This window comes from Colobus angolensis, unplaced genomic scaffold (assembly GCF_000951035.1).
Source record: "Colobus angolensis palliatus isolate OR3802 unplaced genomic scaffold, Cang.pa_1.0 Scaffold263, whole genome shotgun sequence".
Taxonomy (NCBI): domain Eukaryota; kingdom Metazoa; phylum Chordata; class Mammalia; order Primates; family Cercopithecidae; genus Colobus; species Colobus angolensis.
In genome coordinates this window covers 946,752-969,335 of record NW_012115855.1, presented here as the reverse complement: position 1 = coordinate 969,335, position 22,584 = coordinate 946,752, and the positions used below count along the sequence as shown (strand labels likewise).

Here is a 22,584-nt window from a genome sequence, read left to right as displayed (position 1 = left end):
TTAGTTATTCCTTTGTAGATTATGGCTCTTTTCTCTCTGATTGTTTTAAAGATAAAATCTTTGTCTTTGGTACTCTGCAGTTTCACTACGATATATCTAGCTGCTGATTTCTTTTTATTTTTCTCTTCAGAACTTTGTGTGTGTGTGTGTGTGTGTGTGCGCGCGCACGCGTGTGGGTTTTCAGTATATTATAAAGAAACATACTGTCAGTGTCTCAACCATTATCTCTTTGAATTTCGCCTTTCCCTTATTCTTTCACATCTGTCTTTGTACAAGTCCTCTATTAGATGCAGTACGTATTTTCATTCTGTTTCTCGTTTTCTCTTCCATATATTCCATTGCTTTATAAGCTCTGCTGCTTCCTGGTTGCTATTCTCTTATCCATCTTCCAGTTCACCTTCCTCTGTGGTCTCAAGTACCTTCTGCTGTTTAACCTATTCATTGATTGTTACATTTTATGATGATACATTTGCTAGAAGTCTTCATTGATTCTTTTTCAAATCTTGCCTTTTCACTTTATATCTTATTATTATGATTTCCTTTTATCTCCACAGTCATTTTAAATATTTTTATTTTATAGGTTCTTTCAGGTTCTGTTCTTTTACATTCTTAGATATTAATCATCTAATTAGTGTTCCTGATCTTTACTCATGGTGGATTATTTCTTTGTGCTTTTGAATTTTATTTAACATGAGCTCATTTTCAATATGATGTTATTTGTTTTTCATGTTTTACCTCTAGAAATCCTTTGCTTCCTGGGTTACAGAAGTAAGTCCATAGCAGTTTCGCTTTTGTTTCTGCCAGGAATCCTATGGTATTACCAGCCTCAGACCAATTTTTTTGTTAATTTCAAGTTTCTTTTTTACACCTGTAGTGTAAATTTGGATTCCACACCTGTGCATGGTGCAGGCGCATGTCTTTAATTTTGTGAGAGATGTTTCCTTCCCACTCATGGCTCTAGTGAATTTCAGTTCTTGTGGCTCCTGTGTGGCAATGGATAGAGGTTTAGCTGCTTTTTCCTAGTAAGGAAGGACCTTCCAGAATCTAGGCTTTATTTATGCAACTATTTCATTTAAATAAAATGTCTTCCTGGTGTGGTCCTATAGTGTGTCTTCTTTCCACATAGCGTTAAAACCCCAGCTCCAGTATGCCTGGTTCTAATAACTATATCTCTGTCCTTCGAAACTCTTCTCCCCCACACATCACCACAGTATTTTAACTTAAACACTTATTATAGTGGCTTTTAATTCTGTCTTTGTGTCTGGCACCAGGGAATTCTTTTCTTGCAAGCTCTGCTGTTACAAAACAAAGTCAATCATTTTTTCATTATTTTTGGTTTTTCATAACAGAAGAAGTTCTGAACTAGCTCAGTACACTATCATTCTGGAACTGAAGCCAAGTTTTTTTCTCCCAAAAGTGAGACTTAAATTTTCCTAAATGTGCTTTTAGTATCTATTGAGATAATAGTATAAGTAGTCTCCATTAACTATTAATATAATGGAAGTACATTAATAAGTTTACTTTAAACTGAGATACCTGTCATAAATCCAGCTCTATAGTTTGTATACTGTTTCCTAATCTTTTATTCAAAATTCTGGTCCAGTTTTTTTAAAGTAAATGCTCTTGATATATAGGTATTTTGTTTACTTTATTTGCATGTTAGATTTTTACATCAGAAGATGATAGCCTTTTTTTTCTGAATTTTTTTTTGTGTGTGTGTTAGCATGTGTTAGTTTGTTCTTGCATTGCTATAAAGAAATACCCAAGACTGGGTAATTTAGAAAGAATAAGGGTTTAATTGGCTCCTGGTTCTGCAGGCTGTACAGGAAGCAGAAATGTGTATATATAAGTTGAATATCCCTTATTAGAAATGTGTATATATAAGTTGAATATCCCTTATTAGCAGAGCAGAGCAGTAAGCATCTGCTCACCTTTTGGTGAGACTTCAGGAAGCTTACAATCATGGCCGAAGGCACAGGGGAAGCCATTGTGTCACATGGCAAGAGCGGAAGCAAGGGAGGAGAAAGTTTTTAACAGCCAGATCTCATGACAACTCAATCATGAGAACAGTGCCAAGGCAGGTGGCACTAAACCATTCATAAGAAATCCACCCTCATGGTCCATTCACTTCCCACCAGGTCCCATCTCCAACATTGGGGATCATAATTCAACAAGAGATTTAGAGAAGACGGCATCCAAACTATATTATTCTGCCCCTGCCTCTCCAAATCTATGTTCTTCTCACATTTCAAAATATAATCATTTCTTCCTAATAGTCCTCCAAAAGTTTCAGCTCATTTCAGCCTAGCTCAAAACTCCAAAGTATCATCTGAGATAAGCCAAGTCCGTTTTACCTATGAGCCTATAAAATCAAAACAAGTTACTCACTTTAAAGATACAATGCAGGTACAGGCATGGGGTAAACATTCCCATTCCAAAAGGGAGAAACTGGCCAAAAGAAAGAGGGTACAGGCTTCATACAGGTTTAAAACCCAGTAGGGCAGTCATTAAATCTTGAATCTCCGAAATAATCTCCTTTGACTCCATGTCCCACCTCCAGGCCTTTGAGCAGCCCTGCCTGTGTCTGCAGGGTTCAACCACCACAGGTGTTCTCATGGGTTGGAGTTGAGTGTCTGCAGCTTTGTCTAGCACAAGGTGTAAGCTGCTGGTGGACCTAACATTCTAGGGTCTGGAGGATGGGGGTCCCTTTCCCCAGCCCCACTAGGCAGTGCCCCCGTGGAGACTGGGGCCTCCAACTCCACATTTTCCCTTCATACAGCCCTAGTAGAGGTTTTTTTGTGAGGGCTCTGCCCCTGCAGCAGGCTTCTGCCTGGCCCCCCAAACTTTCTCATACATCCTCTGAAATCTAGGTGAAGGCTGCCAAGCCTCCTTCACTCTGGCACTGTGCACACCTGTAGGCTTAACACCATAGACACTGCCAGGGTTTATGGTGGCTTACATTCTCCAAAGCAGCAGCATCCCAAGTTGTTCTTGGGGCCCTTTGAGCCACAGCTAGAGCTGGAGCGGCCTGGATTCAGGGAGCAGTGTCCTGAGCTGTGCAGGGCTGGGCCTGGCCACCTGAACCATTATTTCCTCCTGGTCTCTGATCCTGTGATGGGAGGGGCTGCTGCAAAGATCTCTGAAATGCCTTCAAGGCCTTTTTCCCATTGTCTTGGCTGTTAGCACTTGGCTCCTTTTTAGTCAGGCCAATCTATAGGAAGTGGTTACTCCACAGCCTGCTTGAATTCCTCTCCTGAAAAAGCCTTTTCTTTCTCTGCCACATGGCCAGACTGCATGTTTTCCAAACTTTTATAGGTCTACTTCACCTTTAAATATAACTTCCAACATTAAGTCATTTCTTTGCTCCAGCATCTGAATATGGGTTATTAGAAACATCCAGGCCACATCAGAAATTTCTTCTGTCAGATGCCCTAAATCATCACTCTTAAGTTGAAACTTCCACAGATCCCTAGGGCATGAACACAATACAGCCAAGCTCTTTGCTAAGACATAACAGGGATGACTTTGCTCTGGTTCCTAATAAGTTCCTCATTTCCATCTTAGTTTTTATCACCCTGGCCTTCCCTGTCCGTATCACTATCAAGATTTTGATTATAACCATTTAACCAGTCTCTTAAGAATTTTCAGATTTTCCCTCATCTTCCTGTCTTCTGAGTCCTGCAAACTCTTATAACCTCTGCCTGTTATCCAGTTCCCAAGTTGCTTCCACATTTTCAAGTGTCTTTATAGTAGTGCCCTATTCCCAGTACCAGTTTTCTGTGTTAGACCATTCTTGCATTGCTGTAAAGACATACCCGAGATTAGGTAATTCAGAAAGAAAAGGGGTTTAATCAATCGGCTCATGGTTCTGCAGGCTGTACAAGAAGCATGGTGCTGGGCATCTGCTCCACTTCTGGTGGGACCTCAGGAAGCTTACAGCCATGGCAGAAGGCAAAGGGGGAACCTGGATATCACATAGAGCAGGTGCAAGAGACAGGAGGTGCCACACACTTTTGAACAGCCATATCTCACAAGAACTTACTATTGCAAGGACAGCGCTAAGGGGATGGCGCTAAACCACTTATGAGAAATCCACCTTCATGATTCATTCACCATCAGGCCCCACCTCCAACATTGGGGAATCAGTTCAGCATGAGATTTAGAGGGGGATAATACCCAAACTATATTATAACCTTTTAAAGTAAATTGAAAGCTGAAATTTGTCTGGATTGAAACAATTTAAACTACACAAAAATTACCTTTTTTGGGAAAGTTTTAGAAAACTATCCCATCTGGCTTGGTGTACTGGGGAAGAGGAGACTAGGCAAGAGCAGTTAGCTTCAGTCTTTGACAAACATTGCCATGTTTTTATAGTCATTGTTTTGGTGTTTTGTTTTTAATATCAAGGCAGCTTGTTTTCTAGAAAATAATACATCTAATCTAAATCTATAACTTAAGTACAATAGTCATGTTTCTCCCTTGTCCCCTCCCTCCCATTTCTCCCCATTTTCCCTAGTGTTAGAATTACAAAAGCTTTGTTATTTTATCAGACTTGGTTGAATACCAGCTTTGGTCACATATGATTAACATTCTACAGTTTTTTAAATTAAAATTATACTTTTCTTCCCTAAGTACCACTACAGGAAGGGACCTTGGAGATTTAGTCCATCCCTCATTATTGACTAAGTATCTAGGCTAACAGTATTTATAGGGGGGAAAAATGTATTATAATATTGATTAAACAAAAATTGTAAAATAAGCAGCTGGGCAGAGGAGTATAGCAGTGGAGAGGTATGGTATATAAAATAAAGGTAAATCTTTATTTTCTCATAAATGGCTTAGTGCCCCATGATTCATTCACCACCAGGCCCCACCTCCAATAATAGGTAGGAATGTGGAGAAACAGAGTAGGAATCAAAGGTGTAGAGACATGAGGCAGGGAAAGTTTCCCTGATGAGCTTTGTAGCACTTGCTGGCTTTTTAAAGTGTTGACATGTTTTCTTTCTTAAACATTTTTTAAAGTTTCATTATAGGATAATGCCACATTAAAATATTTTCTGAACAAAAAATTCATTAAGATATTTGAAAATCCATCTTTAAACTTGCTCTTCAGTTTTTTGAGGATAGAATGTTGACCATTGTGAAAAAATTAATAATTATTATATAATGTTTTATCTATAATATAATTAATGATATGTTTAAATTGTGTGGTAGGATTATCTCATTCACACTCAGGTTTTAATTAACACCAGTATCAAAGATGCCTCTCACATTTTTCTCTGCAGGTCAGATCTGTCCTTTGAGCGCTAGACCCGTATACCACAACTCCCTGTATGATATCTCTATTTGGATGTTTTAAAGGTACCCTAGATTCCACAGGTTCAGAAACAAGCCTGTAATCTTCTCTTTGTCTGTACTCTTTGATTTTTCCCCTTGGTTCCTAATTCAGAGATGAAACCACTGTCCAGTTGAGCAAATCAGAAATCAGCCTTGACACCTCCTTCGCTTTTACCCCAATTTCTAATCCATCATCAAATTTCTATATGTTTTTACTTCCTAAATATCCTTTAAGGTTTTCCACTTCTCTCTACTTAGTCTCCATTGCTATCCACAGTACAAGCTATTACCATTTCCTGGCTGGACTACAGCAGTAGTGTTCTAACTGGTTTTCTCATATATTCTTTTACCCTTTTTCCGTACAATAGCCATTTTTTATACACACATGATTTCTTGATCATGTCACCTTTCCTACCTCTGAGCTTTAAATCCTTCAGTGGCTTCCCATTGTTCTTAAAATAAAATCCCCAAATTTTAATGGCCTATAAGGCACTTCATGATGTGGGCCCTCCCTATTTTTCTTGATCTTTGCTCTCTACAGTTTTTTCTAATGTACCATGTTCCCATGCTCTGCTTTGGCATGATGTGAAAGAGATAAAAACAGTGGCTGTGATAGCCACAAGAGAGATGGCAGGCAGCAGACCCAGTGCAGAAGAAGGTAGACAGAAGATAAAATAATGGGCAAATTAAAATAGTTACCTAAATTACAAGCTTGTATTTGTGTGCCTTTAACCTAGCAATGTCTGTGATCTGCAGGGCAAGGACGTTGACTCTAATACTTATACTATCTCCAGCGTGGTATCTCCTGCATACTAGGCACTCATTAAATGTATGGTTGGTAGATAAATAGATGATGATAGTCCCAGTTTTAAATACTTTTATCTAGTTGTCGCATAAATGCCCAGAATTTTCATAAGACCTATATATCCAGTTGCATTCTTTGTTTTTGTTTGTTTTTTTAATCTGGAGACATGGTCTTGTGTTAAACAGTTAGCTTTTGTATACTCTTATGGTCCTAGAAACATCCACCATGATAAACTGCACTGAATATGAAGCATAACTTGTAGTCTGAGTGAGCCATTAACCAGTGCCTAGTACTCTTCACTGTTGTAGTTACTGAGAAATCAAAAATTGTTTAAGAAAGGAAAGAATATGGCACATTTTATAAACCTTTCCAATATGTTTACTTATGTTTTGTAGTACTGTATGTACTCTGCTATTTAGAATCCTTAAGGAATTAACCCTCCTAGATCATTTTAGCTGGTGGAAGTTTAGATGCCAAAACTTTATACCTATTGCTGCAAACATTTTATAAAGTATGATTTCTTTATTCTTTTTCTCAGGAGAGGGGTTATTTTGCATCTTAACCTAGGAAATGTGTGTCTGTTTATTATGAGAAATAATTTTACAGAGTAAGTTTATAAGGTATTTCTTGGTTTTTATTTTGAAATTCAGTAAATACCGGTTGTTTCAGTAATGTGTTTGGGCTGTCCTTACAAATGACTTATTGCTCCACAAAGGCTACATTTTCAAATAGTTATATTGCTTTCACTCTTAAAGTTTACTTTTGCTGGATATAGTATGTGGGTTGATAGACAGTTTGGTTTTTTCCTCTTTCAGCACTTACATTACGTCATTTCACTGTCTTCTGATGCCTCTATTGTTTCTGATGAGAAGTCATCATTCACTTGAATTGTTGTCGTTCTGTTTCTTTGGCTGTTTTCAAGATTTTCTTTTTGGTTTTTAGCAGTTTGACTGTCTTGTGCCTGTGTGTAGTCTGTTTTTTTCTATTTGGGATTTGCTGATATTTTAAATCTGTAAATTTATATATTTTACTAACAAAATTTTTAGCCCTAATGTCTTCAAATTTTTTTTCTACTTCATTCTTTTTCCCCTTTCCTTCTGAATCTCCAATTACAGGTATATTAAAGTTTGTGATACCTTACATGGATCCCTAAGGTTCTGTTTCTCTCCTCTCCACCACCCATAGTCACTTTTCTATTCATCCTTCAGATTGGATAATTTCTATTGCTTTGTCTTCGAGTTCACTGACTCTGTCATTTCCCATCCATGGTTAAGTCTACCCAGTGAAGTTTTTCAGATATTTTATTTTTTAGTTCTTAAATTTTTATTTGCTTTATATACGTATAATTTCCATTTCTTTGCTGAGAGTTCCAAGCATATTTGCACTTAAATCCTTCAGCATAGTTAAAATAGCTGCTTTAAAATACTTATGTGCTAATTCTAGCAGCTGGCTCATCTTGGGCTTGGTCTCCATTGGTTGCCTTTTCTCTTGAGTATGGGTCATTTTTTTTCTGTTTATGTGTAACAATTTTGGGTTTTATTAGGACATTATGAATGCCATGTAGAGACTCTGGATTTTGTATTCCTCCAGTGAGTATTGGTGTTTGGTTTGTTACTTGTTTCAAGCCAGATAACTTGACTACACTTAAAGTATAAGCTCTGAAATCTCAGTTCAGTTATTTTAACCTTATCCTTGCTGCTTGAATGGAATCTGTCATATGTATGTATAGTTTGGAGATCAAAGATATATACAGAGTTTATGCACAGAATTTAGGGCTTCCTCTCTGTGGTTCTCTGCTTCCTGTGATCTGCTCACTAAGCTTTCAGCTGTTGTGATTGTGCCATCATCTGTCCTTTTTGGTTAATCAAGCAAGTAAGACTGCAGGTTTTTTATCTGAGTTTTAGCTACCCAAACTAATCGGGACCTACTCTCTGAGTAAAAGCCATTAAAAATAGAAAGTTACCCTTGCTGTTTCCTTCTTCCAAGTGCTGACCCCTTCTTCTTCCCTCCCCCAATTTGTTTCTGCCTTCAGGTAGTTTTTTATGCATTTCTGCTGTTTATAGTTGTTATTCATGAGAGATTTGGTCTGGTAGGCATTATTCAGCCATTACAGGAAGTGGAACCCATAAAATAAAATTGTACAATTGAAGAATGTTATCATTTGTGCAAGTAATAGTCTTTATTAGAAAAGCAGGCAAGTATGGTGAGAGATTTCAGTATATGTTTTAATAATGAAATATGTTGAAATTTGTTTTCAGGGTTCATCCTCCTTTAAATAATAAAAATGTGTCTCAGACTATTTGCCTCTCCCTCAAATTGTGTATAAAATTTTTTTTTTCAAATCTAGATCATTTGAAATATGTTTTGGAAGCCTTGTAGAAAGAAACTATAAAGAAACCTTATAATAAAATATTCATTTTATTCAATAAATGTGTTGCATCTTCTGTGAACCAGGAATGATCTAGATCCTGGAGATAGGTCAATGAACTTCAGAGTTCTTGATCCCGTTGGGCTAAAGTTTTGGGGATGGAGAGATAATAAAATATATCACAAGTATTGATACAGGCTGTGAAGAAAAAGCAGTATGAGGGTGCAATGGTGGGAGATAGGAAGAGTTATGGCATTATTTTAGATAGAGGGGTTGGTCAAGGAAACTGTCTCTGAAGAAGTGACGTTTGATCGACATTCTTAATGACATAAGAGAAGGGAGCCATGCAGGTGGATCTAAGAGGAAATTGTTCCAGTAGTAAAGGAGCAGCAAATCCAATAGCCCTAAGGAAAGAACAAGAGTGGCTTCTTTGAGAAATCACCAGACTGCCATTTTAATTGAGGGAACAAGGAGAGGGTAGAAGATGAAGTTAGAGGAGTGGTAGATAGCCAGGTAGATAGCCTTGTTTGAGCAGGGAAAATGATGACTCTGATTTACTTTTCACAAAGATCACTCTGCTCAGTAAAGAAAATACTGGGGGCAGGGGAAGAGGTGGTATGTTGGCGAAAAGAATGAAGGTGCAAGGAGACCTATTGAGGCCTTTGCAGTAGTAGTCTAGATGAATTATCATGGTGGCTTGGACAAGAGCAGTAAGAACTGGGAAAAATTGGTTAGATTCAGAACACTTTTTGTATATAAACGAAGAAGTCTTGATGGTAGATTAGATGTGGGATGAGAGAAAGACCAACTGGATGAATGATGGTACCATTTACTGACATGGAAGAGACTGGGAAAGGATTTATTTGGATGGGGGAGGAATTAAGAGTTCGATTTTGGACATAACCAAGTTTCAACTAAGTTGATACACAAAAGGAGATGTCTGTTAGCCAGTTAGATATGTTAGTCTCGAGGAAGAAATTGGAGTTGGAGATAATAATTTGCCAAGCACCAGTATATAGATATTGTTTAAAGCAATATATTTGAATGAAATTATCTTGAAGAGGAATGTAGATATAGTTGAAAGGAAACCATAGATCTGAACTCTACCAGCCACCAACATTCAGATGTCAGAAAAGGAAAAGGATCCAGCAAAGTAAACTTAGAAGAATCTGCCAGTAAGTAGAAGGAAAGCCAGAAGAATATAAACCTCAGAAGCCACATGAAGAAACTGTTTAAAGAATGAGGCAGTAGTGGTTGAATGGGTCCTGAGCTACAGACAGATCTAGTAAGTTGAGGACTGAGAACTCACCATTGGGTTTCATAAACTGAAAGTGTATGGTGGCTTTGATAAGTGTAGTTTCAGTGGAGAAAAACTATGAAAGCCTGACTGGGGTAGGTTTAAAAGAGATTAGGAGGGAGGGAGGAAGTGAAGACACTTAACATATAAACAACCCTTTCCAGAAGTTTTAGCCCAAAATTGGGGGAAGGGGGAGAAATGAGCTGATAGAGAGGAGTCAAGGAAGGCTTCCTTAAAACAAGCAGTTCTATAGCATGATTATCGCCCCTTAAATTATTTTAAAATGTCACTTACTAATTTCTAGTACTTTCTCTTCTGCAACCCATTTATAGAAAAACTACTTTTGCATGTGAAAATTGTGTGTGTATGTTTACATAGAAATAACGTTTGGAAAATCTATAATGCAAATAATTTGATGTGGCAGTGATTTTATACATGAGATGAAACTAAGCTAAAGCCACACAGACAGAATAATTAAGTACAATTTAATCAAGTGATGATAAAAAACTAAAAGGCTTATTACTATGCATGATATCTAAGTGAGCATTTATTTTATTGAGCACTGAGCAGTTCTATAACTAAATATACTCAAAACTATTTTAAATATCTACTATTATGCTGAAGACTGTTTATGAAGTGCTAGATACACAATAATAAAAGAGACCCAATTCCTACATTAATGGAATGTATAGACCTGTATTTTTAGGTTTATGTTAATGAGGTTAAAAGAGAAATACCACAAATAAGAAATTAGTTTTAAAGAGATTGTCTTCTTATGAAATTTGTCCTAATGAAGGATATTTTCAAATAGCATGATTTTAAATGTCTTAATATTTTATTTAAGTTAATGTACTTATCTTCTATTTATATCCCCAAAAGATTTTTCAACATTAAACATGGTTTACATTACAAACAATAGGAATAAAAATAAGGTAGGTAGTTTTCAACTTCGACCACACATTAGAATCACCTTGGGATCTTATAAAACTCCATATGCCCAGGCTGCTCACTCCTCAGCCAATTAAGTCAAACCCCTTGGGAAATATTAGTATTTTTAAAATACTGATTTAATAGAAGCAGAGGGAATAAAACGCTACTAAGCTCCTGAGAATGAATTGATTGTGCATTTAAGGATTAAGTATATTTGAAAGATAAAGCAAAATATTGAATGCATTGGGTTTTGAATCATTAAGTTTTAGACAAAACAGAGTCATTTGTTGTAACATATTTTTTCAGTATCCCAACTTTAAGAATTTAGATTACTCACCTCGAGGTAATCATTAAGAAAAAAATCAGTGATGCTATTCCTTCTCCCTTTTTAAAAGAATCTGGGAAGACAACCTTGACAGTAATTTATTATTTGAATGCTTTTTGGCTTAGCCATTATAGAGCATATAAATATACAGGAGTTAGACAACATAAAAGTTTACCATCAGTTGATACTAAAAAAGATAGTATAACTCTGTGGAAAGCACTTTAGGTCTAAATATTTTTATAGTTTATAATGTTAAGTGCTAAAGCACATATTCTTTTGTATTGAAATTTTAAATCCACAATATTCCTTCTATAATCAGTTCTCATTAAAATTTTTTTTTCTTTCTTTCACAGAAAATGCTTGGACAGAAGAGATGAGTACTATTTCCACTAAGGCCTAGAATTGCCTACTGTACAAATAGTCCTGATCAGGCAATATACGAATGGCCCAAGGAAGCCACCAAATTGATTTTCAGGTTTTACATGACCTGCGACAAAAATTCCCTGAAGTACCTGAAGTTGTTGTATCCAGGTGCATGTTACAGGTCAGTGTTCAATGATTTCTGAATTTGTTAATACAAACCTGTTTTTTTTAAAACATTGGAAGAAAAACTCTTATAGGTTATCTTCTTGTTGGTATTAGTGTACTATGATGAAAAGAGATAAGCTTTGGTGTCTGATAGTCATGTGGCCTTTAGCAAGATAGAGCTTTCTGTACCATCTGTAGTATAGATAATACTTGACTTGTAGAGTAGATAATGAGAGTTAAATGAGATCTGAATGTAAAGCATTGATAATCTCTGTATTTACTAGATATGAGCTGTCTTAACTTTTCTCCCACCTGTTCTGCCAGGAGAGCTAATTTCAGATCTTAGTATGAAAGTGAGAAAAATGATTAAGGAGTCAGGAAACTTGGGTTATAATCCTAAATGGGCACCTCAAGCATATCTGATAAAGAATATGCCCTCGTGCTTTAGGTTTTTTTAATCTGTAAAATAAAAGAGTTTGACTAGACAGTGCCTAAGGTCCCAATTCCAAAGGGGGGAAAAAAGTCTGTTTTTATATTTTTAAATTTAATTTGTAAGTTTTCCAATTAATATCACTACCCCTCTAATTTGTACATTGTTCTTAGTATACCCAATTTTAGAAATTCACAATTCCAAATATTGAATGATAGTTGTGCCTTTCTGTTTTATTAAACTGAAAATGTTTGTATCAGAAATGTATTTGGGGCCATGTGCTGTGACTCACTCCTATAATCCCAGCACTGTGGGTGGTTGAGGTGGGTGGATTGCTTAAGGCCAGGAGTTCAACAGCAGCCTGGCCAACATGGTAAAACCCTGTCTCTACTAAAAATACCAAAATTAGCTGGGCGTGGCGGCCCACACCTGTGGTCCCACTACTCAGGAGACTAAAGCACAAGAATTGCTTGAACCCAGGAGGCAGAGGTTGCAGTGAGCTGGGATCACGCCGCTGCACTCCAGCCAGGGAAACAGAAAGAGACCCTATCTCAAAAAAAAAAAAAAAAAAGCATCTGGGGCTCAGTCAAGCATATTTACTCTTGAAGTGATTTTTAAAGTTTGAAATTATATGAAATTTTTATTGAATCTATACTTTATATTAAATGACTACATTTTATTCACACCCTTATCACCGTTATCACCTTTTAATTGGTCTACCTGCTTTACCTAACCCAGTTTTGGTCTCTCCAATCTATCCTCTTCTGCCAGAGTGCAGAGCTGTTCACACACTTAAAACCTGTTGATTGTTCCCTGTGCCCTTCTGAATGATGCTCGTATAGCTTGACTAGGGCATACAAGGTCTGTGATCTGGAATCCTGGCTGTTTCTACACCCTAATCTTTGTCCAGTCCTTCTTCTTCATACTGTATGCTCTAGTCATCCTGAGCTGCATGGAATTCTCCCACCAGCAATGCCTTTTCTTATAGTATAATGGTTAAGAGCATATCTTTTGGCGATAAACCAGACTGAGTTCAAGTTTTGACAGTTACTAGCAGTAACGTAATTAACTTCTCTGACCCTCATTTTCTGACTTTCATTTCCTCAACTGAACAGTGGGAATAAAAAAACTTAACAGAGAGTTAAATTTGACAATGTAGGTAAAACAACCAATAAGGTAACTAATTCATAATGAGTATTCAATAAATGTTAGCAGCCAGTACTAAAAGGAATAACAACAGCAGAAAGCCCATAATATATACTTCGTAAATGAATCAGTAGTTTACATTTGTTAATATAGAATGTGAAAAAAATGAGAGAATAAAAACATGTAATAAGGATGGAGTCAGAAGTTAAAAGAAAGTGAGCAGAGATAGTGGGGAAAAATAGTCGCCCCGTAGAACCCAAGTAACTTCTCCCTAACTTTTCAAATAAAAGAGAATTTTGTGGTAAAAGCTGTGCTATTCAGTAGGTTATTAAAAAACTAACAGGAAGATACTATAAGTTCTTTGATAAATTTCTGTAGACTTCGTTTTGAAAGAACTGTCCAGAACATTTCCCTACATATAGTACAGATATAGAGATTTTGAAATACCCTAACTGGGAGTAAAACATAGAGCCTTTTGTAGAATTACTTGAAAATATTTTCAAAAAAAAAAAAGCTCTAATGCACTCTGACAATATAATCTCCAGTATGACAAGATGCAGAACAGAGTATATAGACAGAACGAGGCAAATAAATATCTACACACCCATGTATTTGTCCCTGTTTGCATAAAGAAATACTGGAAGAATTAAAAACGAAATTAATAAAAGATGGTTATCCATAGTAGGCCAGAGGGAACAGGCCAGATGGGACAGAGTTAGGACTCAGACTTCTCAACAGGTATCTTTTTTTATGTTTTAACCTGTGTCAATGAATTACCTATTTTAAAGTTATAAGCATGTTTTCAGCTTTAACCCAAAAATAAGAAATGAATGGTTTTCCATTTCCTTTGGGCATCTAGTAATATCACCTTCGCAATGTTAATCTGGCTTTACAGAAGCAAACTCCTCTACTTAGCATGCTTCCCAACGCCTCGTGTTAACTAAAATGAAATATTTTGCTTGCCTGAAACAGACCACACTTTTTAAAAGTGAGTTGATAATAATTTAGGGTATCCAGGTAATGTACTTTGTAGCTGATATAACAAGAAATCTGACAAGAAAGGCATAGGAAGAGCTCCTTCTGTGGTTACAACTAGGGTGCAAGTTTTCCCAAATTTAGAGCAATATTTTTAAACTGAAAAGGCAAATTAAGCTACCTCTAAATGACAGCGTCTCTTTTGGGGCTGCTCTTCCTTTCTCAGTTGGGTGGGTTTCTGTTCTTCTGACAGACCCTTCCTACAGTATACTAGTTCAGAACTTTTTAAAATTAGTGAGGGATCATGCCATGCTACCAGTTCTGTGTACACATTCTTTATAGACACCTTGCTTGTCAGGAAGAGAACAAAAGTATCTATCCTCTGTTGTTCTCTTAAGTTTATCTGTTGCACAGTTCCCTCTTTTTGAAACTACTCATATCTTTTCCTTCTGCTGTGAATTCTCTAAGATAGCTTATAACCAGCAGGTGTAATTTGTATCTTTAAAGTTGATTTTTATATTTGATAATTAAATCTTAAAACTTAGAAGAATACGAAAATATTGCATAGTTTTCACATTGATTTTTAACTGAATTTTTTACTGTTTTTAAATTCTCTTAACAGGACGATTGAATCTGTAAGTTTAAAATTGGTATTTCTTTTCAAAGTACTGCATTAATAAGTATTGTTCATTCAGTATATGCAACGCTTAATATTTAAGTGCCATGTACTTAGTGGAACCTTCTCAAATGACCTTCACCCATCGTCCTTACCCATATTTCTATAACACCTACCATGCTGCATTTCATTTGTGTTCACGTTAATCTCCTCCACTAGACTGTGAGATTCTTGCGATCAGCGATCATATTCCTTTCTCCTTGCTCAGTAAGTGTTGGTTAAAGGAGTGAATGAATGCTGTAGGGTGTATATACTTTGATACTATCTGTAATTTCTGTGTCTGTGCAGGAGTTTGGGGAAAAATGAAAGAGGAACTGGAATTAATGATTCGGACCTTTATACAGCTTTAAAGAGAATGCAGATTTGTGGCTGTATACCAAAAAGCAGTGATTTTCCACCTTTTAAAAACTCATATCCCACCCCTTTTGATACACTCCAAGAGAGTCCTCTACCCTTTCTCACTAAAAGTAACCAGGGCTTCTTTGAGAAATGGCTGATTCCAAGTCTGGAGTAGATGCATATGATGAGCTGGAACATCTTGTCATATCAGAAAGCAGAGAAACTTTGAAAAACTACTGGATTCATGTCATATATCCAGGAGCCAACCTGAAGCTGTTCACAGTAACCTGAAGAGGGGACATAATGACCAAAAGTGATTGAAACACATCAAAATATTAAAGATACACGAGTTTATAATGATACTAAAAATAAATCATAGTCACCTTTGGAGGTTCCTAGAGACCAAATTTACTATTCTGGTAACTGGTGAAAAGAATTTTTTTATCCTGCCTCTTCTGTGCAGAACATAACCAAATAGTTGAAGAGAGCAAGTGTTCAAGGAAGAATTGCTGCTAAGAATGAAGATTAAATCCTTTTTATGTTTTTTTGGAGACTGGGTCTCGCTCTCACCCAGGCTGGAATGCAGCAGCAGGATGATTGTGGCTCACTGCAGCCTCAACCTCCTAGGTTCAAGTGATCCTGCTACTTCAGCCTTCTGAGTAGCTGTGACTGCAGGTGTACTACCATACCTGGCTAATTAAAAACAAAATTTTTTTTAGAAACAGGGTCTTACTGTGTTGCCCAGACTAGTGTCAAACTCCTGGGCCCAGCAATCATCCCTCCTTGGCCTCCCAAAATGCTGGGATTACAGGTGTGAGCCTCTGTGCCTGGCCAAAATCTTACAATTGGGACATTGCAGTATTACTGTTTAGCACCCCTAATGAAATAGTGTTTCTAAGCAATGACCATCAATAACAGCTAAAAATCATTAGTTGGATCCAGCTGACAACATCTGAATCTACCAGTCAGGTTTAAAATCACCAAAAGACAGGCAAACATTCCTGTGTCTCCTTGTGTGATTTGATAGGGGACGTCTATGATGGTCACCAAAAATTCAAACATGGACTTGATCACATCCGTAGATACAACTACTAGTTTACAATGAAATGCAGGGGAAATTGACTGACCACGGGGTGCAGTCCAGAATAGGGGAAATTCTGCTACACAAATACCAAGTTTTCTCACAAACAAATGACTGGAAAACATTTTAAAAGAGGAGATGGGCTGGTTATTAAAAGAAACCTAAAAGGCTTATCAGCCAAATGAAATATGTGGGCCTTATTTAGATCCCGATTTAAACTAACTGTACAAAGACATTTTTATGCTTTACTTTAATGCTATTTGAATATTAGGTAATACTAAGAATTATTGATTATTTTAAGGTATGATCGTGGCATTGTGATTATGTTTTTAAGTCCCTGTCTCTTACAGTACATATTGAAGTATTTACAGATGAAAACGAGATGGTGTCTGAGACTTGATCTAGTTGTGGTAGGGGGAGTAGCTAAGGCATATATATCAAATGAAAAATTATGGGTGATAACTATGTGGGAGTTTATCATATTTCCTCTCTACTTTTATATATGTTTAAAATTTTCTAAAATAAACATTTTAATAAAAAGTACATTTCCTTTTCTCCTCTTGTAACCTTGTAAAACCCTTGTAAGTTCTTTTATGTTTTGCTGATAAGAAAGTAATGTCTGTAGAGTGAAAATAATTTGAGTGCACATAAATTATGGCATAGCTGAGCTAGAATATTGCTTTTTAATATGAACATATTGAATAATTACAGAGATTACAAAGGATTAAAGGGATTTTTGAGTGCTCAGGAGAATTAAAGAGGAAGACTAAATATGAATATCAAGCTTTTACAAAGGAGGTGTGGAATTGGATTTGGTAGGGAATGTAAATTTTAATTTGAGAATGATGACAGAGAGGAGGTGAGAAGAAGATAAAGTCTCCGAGCTTTGGCTAAGAAGAAAGAAGAATTTACTTCGAATGGCAATAAATTTAACTTAAAGCAAAAAGCGCCAATCAGGTTTGGCAAAAGATAAGATCTAATTTTAATAAGGAATCGTTGATAAAGATTGTGATCAGTTTTTCAACTTTATTTGAAAAATTAGTATGTATCAATTCAGAGTTATTAGTAGGATAAAAGGATTTTTACAGCATGAGAGATTTAAGTTGTTGGTTTTAGAAGGGGGAAGTCAAACCTTGCTATCCTTTTAAATTACCGGTTGAAACAATGTGAACTGTCATTTCCTTAACAAGGCATCAGGATGCCTTTTTAGTCCACTTCTTTCTTAATATTATTTTATCTCATATCAAACTGCCTGTGGACATTTTAACTTGGTTATTCATATTTCTTAAGTCTAAAACTCTCCTTTCTGTCAGGTTCTTAATCTTCCAGGCTTATTTGAATTCTTTCTCTCTTGTGGCCAAATTGTGTTGACAATTTATATTCTTTTAAAATTTATTTCCATTATCAAACTCTCATTACTTTATGTCTTCTAACTGGTCATCTTGCCAAAGGTTTTTCATCTTTTTATTCATCTTAAGTATCAGTAGACTTCTCTTCCCTGAATACCCTTTGTGTTTTTACTTCTCTGTTCATCCACTTTCAGTAGCTCTCCTCATTGCTTATAATACAGTCAAACTCTAGTGTGACTCATTTTTCAAAACTCCTTCGTTATTTAAATCCAATCTGCTTTTGCAACAATTTGTTCAACAACATTTTCAATACAAATCTTTAGCTCCAGCCAGATCTGTTCCAGCCACCTTGTTTGGAACATGCTTTTACTTAACTCTCACATTTATGTTCTTCTTTACTCGTGCCATTCTCTTCACTAAGAATTGTTGTTGTTGGTGGTGGTGTTTTGTTGTTGTTGTTGAAGTTCTGCATATTCTATGAAAAACATCAGGCCATAGCTTCCTCATTAACCCATTCCTTTCTTCAGTAGCCTGCAATATTAATTCTCTGTTGAACTTCATCACCACTTAATATTTGGCAGGTACTCATGTTATCTTTTCAAAAATCTGTGGTTTGTCTCCCTTTCTAGGGGAAAAGTTTGATTTTATATGTCTTTGATTCTTCCACAGGCTCACAGTGCTATGCATATAGGAGGTGTTTGGCAAACATTTTCGTGGATGATTTATGACTACTGGTTAGTCAGTGTCTTTTGAGAATTCTTTAAAAACAATCTGAGGATCCCCCGCGCCCCCGCCGGAGTAGATTTTTATGATGTTTTCTAAAGGCAGAGATAGTAACTAGTTCTTCTGGAGGCTACCTTGAGCCTCTAGAGAGAAGGAGAGAGAGAGAGAGAGATTACAAGTTAAGAGGAAGCATGGGAAGAATTGGGATGACTTTGGTGTGAATTTCAGAACTTTAAATGCTACAAATGTAACTTTTTAAACATTTATTAGTTTAAACAAATGTGTATAGCACTTGATATATTGTGCTGTATATCAAACATTGATATTTTTTCCATTTAGCTTTTTTAAAAATGTTTAATTATACAGTATTATATACGTAAGTTGAATGATTATATTTTGTTCAACATTAAAATTGCCCTTTAAATTAGATTATAATTTTACTGTATCTGTCTGAATCCATTTTATTCCTTTTATCCGTTGTAGCTGCTGAAGTGGAACAATGATTTGATTCACTTTGTTAGTCAGAGCTTTTCCATTACATTAGTAGTAAGGATTTTTAATTCAATCATTTGCATAAAAATACTTCTCAAATTTAAATATCCAAATATGTGTTATAATTGTATTAGCCAGTCACTTGTTAATCATGTATTTGTAGAGATGCAAATACAAGCATTGATTGTTAACATCAATCAATTTATTTTGTTTCCATAGAATAATAATAACCTGGATGCCTGCTGTGCTGTTCTCTCTCAGGAGAGTACAAGATATCTTTATGGTGAAGGAGACTTGAATTTTTCAGATGATTCTGGAATTTCTGGTCTACGCAATCACATGACTTCTCTCAACTTGGACTTGCAATCACAGAACATTTACCACCATGGAAGAGAAGGAAGTAGGATGAATGGAAGTAGGACTCTAACGCACAGCATTAGTGATGGACAACTTCAAGGTGGCCAGTCCAATAGTGAACTATTTCAGCAGGAGCCACAGACAGCACCAGCTCAAGTTCCTCAAGGCTTTAATGTTTTTGGAATGTCCAGTTCTTCTGGTGCTTCAAATTCAGCACCACATCTTGGATTTCACTTAGGCAGCAAAGGAACATCTAGCCTTTCTCAACAAACTCCCAGATTTAATCCCATTATGGTAACTTTAGCCCCAAATATCCAGACTGGTCGTAATACTCCTACATCTTTGCACATACATGGTGTACCTCCACCTGTACTTAATAGTCCACAGGGAAATTCTATCTATATTAGGCCTTACATTACAACTCCTGGTGGTACAACTCGACAGACACAACAGCATTCTGGCTGGGTATCTCAGTTTAATCCCATGAACCCTCAGCAGGTTTATCAACCCTCACAGCCTGGTCCCTGGACTACCTGTCCTGCATCTAATCCTCTGTCACATACCTCATCTCAACAGCCAAATCAGCAAGGCCACCAGACCTCTCATGTCTACATGCCAATCAGTTCACCTACTACTTCACAACCACCCACCATTCATTCATCTGGTAGCTCACAGTCTTCTGCCCATAGCCAATATAACATTCAGAATATTTCAACAGGACCTCGAAAAAACCAGATTGAAATCAAACTTGAACCCCCACAAAGAAATAATTCTTCAAAACTGCGTTCTTCTGGACCTCGAACCTCCAGCACTTCCTCTTCAGTCAACAGCCAAACTTTAAACAGAAATCAGCCCACTGTTTACATAGCTGCCAGCCCCCCAAATACGGATGAGCTGATGTCCCGTAGTCAACCTAAGGTCTATATTTCAGCTAATGCCACCACAGGAGATGAACAGGTCATGCGGAATCAGCCCACACTCTTCATATCCACAAACTCTGGAGCATCTGCTGCCTCCAGGAACATGTCTGGGCAAGTGAGCATGGGTCCTGCCTTTATTCATCACCATCCACCCAAAAGTCGAGCAATAGGCAATAACTCTGCAACTTCTCCTCGAGTGGTAGTCACTCAGCCCAATACGAAATACACTTTCAAAATTACAGTTTCTCCCAATAAACCCCCTGCAGTTTCACCAGGGGTAGTGTCCCCTACCTTTGAACTTACAAATCTTCTAAATCATCCTGATCATTATGTAGAAACCGAGAATATTCAGCACCTCACGGACCCTACGTTAGCACATGTGGATAGAATAAGTGAAACACGGAAACTGAGTATGGGATCTGATGATGCTGCCTACACACAAGGTAATATGAATACTAAAGGTGGGATAGTTTTCCATGCTGGGCTTGTTGGTGTACGTTTGATTTCACAACGGAAATGGGTGTTAGCATTATTATTTCATTGTTTAAATATTGCCCCAAATGATGTTATTGTAACATTTGAGAGTATTATATACATACATTTTAATTTTAATTTTATTTTATTATTATAAAACTGGAAGTTTGAGTAATTGGGTTATCAGCTCTTCAGAGTAACCAACTCTGGTTGGTTGGTTGGTTGGTTAATGTTTATAACACTTTCTTTTCTTATACCTGTGGTGATGCTGACTTTCTCTTTAAATTTTCTGTAAATAAAAATTCCTAGAAACACATTTTAATAAGCAACTAGCTGACTCTCTTGACTAATATGATAAATTCGCCTTCTTTGACCAGATATTTGAAGAATAAGTAATTCATGGCCGGGCATGGTGGCTCACACCTATAATTCTAGTGCTTTGGGAGGCCAAGGTGGGAGAATCATTTGAGCCCAGGAGTTTGAGACCAGCTGGGGCAACATAGGGAGACTCTGTCTCTACAAAAAGTTTAGAAATTATGCAGGCATGGTGGCACACACCTATAGTCCCAGTTACTCGGTAGACTGAGGTAGGAGGATTGCTTGAGCCCAGGAGTTCAAAGGTTACAGTGAGCTATGACCATACCACTCTGCCCAGCCTGGGCAACAGAGTGAGACCCTTCTCTGGGGTCGGGGGAAATTCTTCATTTTTCTAATACAACATTTTAGACTTATTTTATTAAATCTATTGCTGCATAAGTATTAGAATAATTTACATCAAAGAAGTTTGAATCTTGTTCCTGATATTTGTCCCTTTCATCCTCCCTTAAATGTTGGTTAATGTATTTCTTTTTATGTGGAATTGTAAGGACATTACTTTCAAATCTATTTTAATTGATTATCCTTTTCTGAAATAGACTGGTATTGGCATAATACTACATTATGTCTATACTAATTCAAATAGGGAAATTTCTGTCATTTGTTTTATCTAACCTCTTAAGTTACATAATTTTCAGTAGGACTGTTAAATAAATTCATTTAGATAAGAAGGTGGAGGTTATTCGTTTTTTTGAATATTTATGCCAGTTTGTAGATGAACTGAATCTTTTAGAGTAAAGGCATATCTTAGTCATATATGTATCTGCAGTGAATTGTTTCATGTATCAGTTGTAGGTTGGAAAATACTATAAACATCACCCTTAGGCAGCATGCAGCCCCTACTATCACTGATACCCTCATCCTTTTTTACCTTTCTGATCAAGTGATTTCACTGCTGAGTCTCTTAGGGAGTCCTAATTGTTTTGCCTTATTTTATGTTTTAAACAGCTACACTAGTGATTCTTAATCCCAGCTGGGTTGTGGTCCTTTCGAATTCCATTATCATTCATGGAGCTTTAAAAAATTAACTGGGCACAGTGGCACCCACCTGTAGTCCCAGCTTCTCAGAAGCTGAAGTGGGAGGACTGCTTGAGCTCAGAAGATTGAGGTTGCAGGACACCACTGCATTCCAGCCTGGGCAACATATCGAGACCCCTATCTCAAAAATAAAGTACCCAGGGCTCTACCCAAACTTAAAGTGAATCCTAGGTATGCGTGTGCATGTATTTGTGTGTGTGCATTTTAGGAGTACATGAGTGATTTCAGTTGCCCTAGAAATTATGTTAAAACTTTTATTTTCCATGTATCTGTGATTAACTACAAACATTTTTGTTTAGTTTCCGCAGTTTATAAATGTTATATACTATTATTTTTTCCACTGATAACTTACTTCTCCTCTTCTCCCAAAATCGTCTTCTCTTCCTCTCCGTCCATCAAAACATTAGGTGTCCTATGGTTGGATAGTTGCTGATTCTTAAGTAGCAAATTTTTTATGAAGATGATTTGATAAGGGAAATTTTCAAGTAAAATAGGCATTCACATTTAATGATATTAAAAAGATATTATATTCATGTTCACTAGAATGTGAAAATAAAGTGTTTCATAAACTTGCTATCTCCAATTCCCCTCCTCCTATTTTTTTTTTTTTTTTTTTTTT

The 22,584-nt window shown here is 36.6% G+C and overlaps 1 protein-coding gene across 1 annotated transcript in view; it reads left to right on the top strand.

The window, feature by feature from the left end:
* Positions 1–22,584, top strand: part of TAB2 (TGF-beta activated kinase 1/MAP3K7 binding protein 2) — a 90,774-nt gene that overhangs the window by 38,311 nt on the left and 29,879 nt on the right. Inside the window, exons 4-5 of the mRNA XM_011947384.1 lie at positions 11,416–11,606; positions 19,021–20,521. Coding sequence (XP_011802774.1) covers positions 11,505–11,606; positions 19,021–20,521 — 1,603 coding nt within the window. The 5' untranslated portion in view covers positions 11,416–11,504. The remainder of the gene's footprint in view (positions 1–11,415; positions 11,607–19,020; positions 20,522–22,584) is intronic.